This window comes from Nanorana parkeri, unplaced genomic scaffold, assembly GCF_000935625.1.
Source record: "Nanorana parkeri isolate BGI_ZX_2015 unplaced genomic scaffold, ASM93562v1 scaffold945, whole genome shotgun sequence".
In the NCBI taxonomy this organism is placed as follows: domain Eukaryota; kingdom Metazoa; phylum Chordata; class Amphibia; order Anura; family Dicroglossidae; genus Nanorana; species Nanorana parkeri.
The window spans coordinates 619,788-626,105 of NW_017307213.1; the positions used below are offsets into that span (position 1 = coordinate 619,788).

At 40.3% G+C, this 6,318-nt stretch overlaps 1 protein-coding gene across 1 annotated transcript in view; it reads right to left on the reverse strand.

Moving 5' to 3' along the window:
* The window catches only part of ATP8A2 (ATPase phospholipid transporting 8A2), a gene marked incomplete at its 5' end in the record, with an annotated part of 434,715 nt that overhangs the window by 374,499 nt on the left and 53,898 nt on the right, over positions 1–6,318 (reverse strand). The window contains one exon of the mRNA XM_018566377.1: positions 113–185. Within this exon, the coding sequence (XP_018421879.1) occupies positions 113–185 (73 nt within the window). The remainder of the gene's footprint in view (positions 1–112; positions 186–6,318) is intronic.

The following is a 6,318-nucleotide window of genomic DNA, read 5'->3' on the forward strand; positions in this document are numbered from 1 at the left end:
TTTTCTGAAAATGTAATGGATATTTGTTAAAGGCACCGTTTCAAGATAAACAGTGCTTTCTGCAGTTCTTCTTTAGCACCAAAAATGTAAATAGAAACTTCATAGTACTTACACTTTCACCTTCAATGTTCTGAAATAGCTTAGGGTCATCAAAGTCACATGATTCACTTGTAGAAGGTAACTGGCTGAAAAAAACAATGTTACGGTTTAGATTTTTTAAAATCATTAAGCGTGAATGGAGGATAAAAGTATCATCTGAGATGTAAATGTGTCATTAGTTCCAAACAGGGACTGTTTATGGTTATGAACAGTTTATGTCAGTATGGTAAGTGAGAGAAGAGAATTAAAGAGGTAGCTTCAAGCAAACCTGTACTGAGAGAAATAGGCTGCCACTAATGACATCCTTTGGAAAATACTGGTTGCCTGGCTGTTTCTGGTTTTAATACATTCTGATTCACTTACTAGTAACAAACAAGTAAAGTCAGAGCAAGTCTGGACTTCTAACTATATACAACAGGAATTCTAAGCCATGTGAGCCAGGCAACTTTCACCACTGGTTTACTCTAAAGACTCCTGCAAGCAGGTGTCAAACTGCGTAAGCAAGTGCCTAACAGCCCCCATTCTTCTGCATGTAAGCACAAGCTCTTATATATGCACACCATAAATCAGTACTACAGCAATATATGCACCCCAACACCCACTACACTGTGCTGCACTACTGACACATACTGCATTTACTTGATAGATTGAATTCAGGAAAGTAGGAGCAATCGGATGATATGATGCCTGCTTTAAATGCAGCAGCCTCACCACAGCTTTTAGGCCCCTGTTACACCAGGGTGCTTGGGGCGCATCCCCATTGATCCCCATTGGGTCCCTGGATGCATGGCAAGCGTGGAAAAGTAGTACATGTTGCAAATTTGGCAGCATGTATTCAGCGTCTTTTTCCCATGTGTTCGTGTGCATTCTCACGTGCACAGGAAAAAAAAACGTGTTTGCTTGGCCGCGTTTGGGGTACCATTGAGCGTGTTTCGTGTTTGTGCACATATTGTGAATGTGCATCAAAAGCATATACGTTTGTTCACAATACCTGCTGTGGTGAACGGGGCCTCAAAGCTATAAGGGGTCATGCCCAATGCAGCTGTTTCCATGTCAACACAGCTGCATTTTAATGGAAAAAGCAGCCTTTGACAAAAATCTACTGTGTGTGACTTGTTTGCAGTTTAAAAGCACCACAAAGTCTAAAGCCGCCCATACACCTTGCGATCATCGGACGAAACGTTTCTTCCGATGATTGAACTGTCGTACGATTTTCGGACGGCGGCCCCATCCTGCCCCGATTATCGCAAGGTTGGATCAGCGGTAGTTAAAAGAAAGCACCTGAACGAATTGCGGTAATCGACCGCACGTATTTTCATCTGCGCATGTGCAGTGTAAATGCCTGAATTTTGATGTACGGAAACACCACCAACTTTGCGAAAATCATACGATCGACCAAAGTTTTCTAACCTGCTGGTTAGTCAAAAGTTGATCGATTGTACAGTATTTGCAGTTGTACACTGCCCATCAACCTTAAAAATTTCGGACGAAAACGCGGTTGCATGCGAAAATCGGACGATATTTGTAAGGTGTATGGACACCTTTAAGAAAATCAGTACAATGCAAAACAGACCAATTAAAGTCTCTAAACTGTCATGAGTGCTGCTTCATTAGAGTCAATAGAAATTTGCAAAGTTGCATTTGTCGTTCTTGTCCAATGCAGGAAAAAAACACCCTTGTACATAAACTCTAATACTGACATCATAAACAGGATTGCTACCTTTTAATTTTACAATCTTACAGAATATGAAACAGCAAAATCAGAGACACAACATCACTCCAATAAACTGCACAAACACAATCTACACACGTTAACTGAATGTGCTAAAGGTTCTGCTAGAAACACAACTCTCTTCCATACACTGGCTAGTTTCCTCCACTGTGAATCTTACTGCTTTCTTCTAGAAATCCCTCCATAATGTAAAGGAGTATGTCATTCTCTATAGTCGCAGGGAAAAAAAAACATATGGTCATTTCAGTTTCAAAACTGGTGGAAATGGTATATATTCACATTGACTTCCATGCTTTAATCTAAGGATTTTGGAGGGGTCTTTGAGGGAATCTGCACTGCGTCATAAAACAGCTTCTAATGGCAGACAGGATATAAGCGCTGAAGCCTTCAGCCAAAATATTAAATCGTTGGATAGGAATTTGACTGAAACTAATTACTATGCGAAAGCCTTTAAGTAAACTTAAAAAAAAGAAAAACACATAATCACTGCATGTCATACGGGTCTCGCAAGATTGCTTTTCTTATGTATATAAAGTAATGTATGTGGTCATATATACATATGGAATAGCGTATACATATGTGGATGAGGAGAAAACCAGGCAAACACTGACATCTCCTCACTCCGTCAAGTCTCCGGTAAATTAAGGGCCTGCTAAGAAATGCAGCACAGTATAAACCTTTCAGCTTTGAATGAGGAAGGCTTTGGACGCAGCTAAATGGAACAGTTTCAGCCAGGTTTTGCTAAATATGGGCCCGCTGACCTCTAATGACAGTATGCCAATGTTCAGTGTGAGGAAGCCATGCCAGGAGTGCTCCTGGGCTCACCGTTAAAGGGCCAGCGAGTTTAAAGTATGGCTTTAAAAAAATAACATTAAACAGATGAATGAGTAAAATGTCTTTTTAAAATAAATATTAAACCCCACCTCTATTCAAAGCTTTCCTAGCTGTAAATAACGTAAAAAGGGCTTAATATTTGTGTCAGGTTTTTATTTTTGTCTGTGACCCTATCAGGGAGTCTCCCCTCACTTCCCGTCCTTTGTTGTCTATGAGATTGCAAGTGATGGGAATTCTCTCCAACAGGGAGACAGCAGAAATAAAAAGAGATCCTGAGGTCAGGGTATACCTAAGTTATTGTGCACCACATGTGACTCTTGCCAACCGGTTACTCTTTTTGTATATGAAGGCCTTCCTAGTCCCCCTTAGATTATCAGAAATAAAAACACCTTTATTTAGAAACCAATGCTATTTCCTCCATCAGGTATTAATTGCTGTCAATGTCTCTTCCGAAATCCAGGTGGATATCAAAAGCTAAGATGAGGTACGGTAACTATGTTACCAAGTTATTGACTCATTCAAAAAAATATATATGTATTTTTACATATTTAGGTAGGAGGTAAAAGAACTCTTGATAGCACCCTACTGTCATCTCCTGCACAGCAACTGATACCTCAATCTATATTGAGGACATGCCAATATGAGCACTGCAAGTGGTGTTTTAATGACATGGCCCTCATTGTGTCACACAATGAGGAACTCTCAATGGATCCAGTGAGGGACTCCTACAAGCTTCAGCCATTTTCAGGAGGTCTAACTCGCCCTATTAGATTTTTCACTGCTTGTTACAGTGTAAGAGCCAGTACAAATTAACTTTGCAAAGAATACCCAATAAGGTGCAAAGCTAAATGCAGGATTTTTTTTGCACATGACTGTGTGATTGAAGTATGGAGCTTCGCCTAATTCACTAACCTAAGCGAAAATTCACTTTGCTACATGAACAGTCTCTACTCCTTCAATAAATCAGCCCCAATGTTTAGTGAATGTCCCGTTCACTCATAGCCTCTTAATAGTATTTAAAAGAGAACTAAAGTAAAACCTTTTTTGGCTTTTCCTTTATTTTGGGTCACAAGAGTACATTTACTATTGTACTACTGTGACCCATAAAAGTAATGCTAATTAGCATTTTAACTAAGATCAATCAATTAGTTGGCCGATTAATCGGATAAAAAGAAAATAAATACCATCTTTTATTTGAAATAAAATACACAAAAGCAGTGTTACAAACATAAAGTTTACTTCAGAATAAATCTACAGTATAATTATTTTCTTATTATTTTTATATTTTTTCTTATTATTTTTTACTATTTATTTATTTTTTACCTTTTTTTTTAATTATTATTACTTATTAATTTTTTACTTAATTTTTTATGTAATTATTTTTTTATCATTTTTTTCACTTAACTTTATTGCTGTTACACAGGAGCTAACAATCCCCTGTGTGATAGCATTTGGACGTGACAGGTTCTCTTTACTGAACCTGTCACCTCCAATACAGGAGTTCTAGCACAGCACAGCTCTCCACTCTCACTGTGTACACGTAGCGCCAGGGTTAGTTTTAACCCTGCCACTCTTCTCACTGCTCTCCATCCTGAGGACGTCGGCGGCCAGCGAGGAGAGGACGGAGACGGAAGGACGCAGCATGGAGAGAGGTAGTTGCGGTGGGGGGAGGACGGACAGCCTGCAGTGTTATTACAAGTGATCTTGGTGACATCGCCAAGATCACTTGTAAAGAAACAAGCAGCTTCCCCCATTCTTCATTTAGCCCTGCTTGTGCAAAGCAGGGCTAAATGTAGAAAACAAATTACCGCCCGGCGCCCGGAACTCCATGTTCCGGGCGTCGGGTGACTTCAAACGTGTGACACCCCTCTTTCTGTCGCCCGAGGCCGGGCCTCGGTGGCCTTGCCGGGAGTCCGGCCCTACATGTCCCAGTGCAGAAAATCCCATTGCAGGCGGAAGGCATGTTTAGGAGGGCCATTCAAATTAATGGCACAGCAACGTACTCCCCGCAGCAAAATTTGTCAGGCCGAAACCGAAAATGACTTTTAGTTTTTTCTTTTATAATTGGGAGGCGGCTTTATTTTTTAAAACTTTTTAAATAATTTTTGTATCATTATTTTTTTACTTTACTGTTAGGGGCATTGGGGAAATATTAGGGGTCTAAACAGACTCCTGATATTTCCCTTCTGAAATAAAAAAAAGAGATTGAGTCCTCAATCTCTTTTTCTGCAGCCCCAGCATTCAATGAACAGAGGCTTCCTGTTTATTTATAAATTGAGGAGATAGAAAACAAATACTATGTCCACAATCATGATGTAAAACACTTCCTGTTCATTCATAATTGGGGACACAGTATCTGAATACTATATCCTCAGTTATTTACAAGCATCGAGTGATCAGTACTGATCACTCGGTGTTTGTTCGTCACAGGGAAGGATCGGTAAATATTTCACATATTTACCGATCCTTTACTCTACATTCTGAGCCGCTCTGCCCCCTCCCCGCTGTCACAGCCAATGATCTTTCATCTCCGCTGGTGCTGGCTGCAGCGGTCTGTGTTCCCACCGATCAATTACAGGCAGGAAAGCGCACACAGACTGCAGCATGCAGGCCTCCCAGCATGCAGGAGAGAGAGCTGCAGAGCCGATGCAGGGGGGGAGGTTTGGGGGAGCTCTCTTCACCACTGGGCACTGGCTGCAGGGGTCTGTGTCCCCTCCGATGCCCGCTGGGAGCAGCAGGGATCGGAGGGGACTGAGCACAGGTCAACGAATTGATAATTAGAAATGTTGGCAGCAAATTTTATTATCAATTATTATTGACAAAACAGATTCGTTGTTTCAGCGCTAAATGATACAGGCCATTACATTAGAAAGACTGAGGCAAAGTCTGTAGAAATACTAATAACAATGATTATATTTTTCCATTAATACATATTAATAATATGCTAATAAGAACCAGGTCTGGCACATTAACCTAATTCACCCAACAAAAAGAAGGAAAATGTATTTAAACACATTTGGCTTTTTTCTTTCTTGACACGGACTGTTTACATTCGGCCTAGTACTGTTCAATGCATGTGCTTGTATGTAATATAAACAGAGGGAGGCAGAGAACGTGTTTCACATGTCCTCTTGCCAAGGAGACCCACAAAACTTCCCTCTGTAAGACCTCGCCTGGCATTGGATTAAGGAATAAAATAATTGTGTGCGAAGAATAAATAAGAAGATTAAAGCATTTTTGTTATACAAACATATCAAATAGACGGGCCTTTAAGTATTTAGCAGAGTGACTCTGGAAATAGAAGAAACAAGGTTGTCTAATGTTGGGCTTTTCATTGAGGAATAAGACAATTATGGTTCACATAAATGGAGGTTTAACAAAAGAGTGCATTTGCCTTACAGGCATTGAGAGGAAAGGCATGACATTTCTGTGTTAGCGATACATGCACACTCACTATTACAGGAAGTCACCTAGAAGGTGATACATGCACACTCACTATTACAGGAAGTCACCTAGAAGGGGCATAACTGGCTTGTTTAAATGGGCACTTATGTCAAAGTGGAAACTACTCTTTATAGAAGATATTATGGTCACTTTTCACCTGCAGCTGTCTTATCTTTAATAATGTAGCCTGAGGCTTTGGGTCTAGTGGG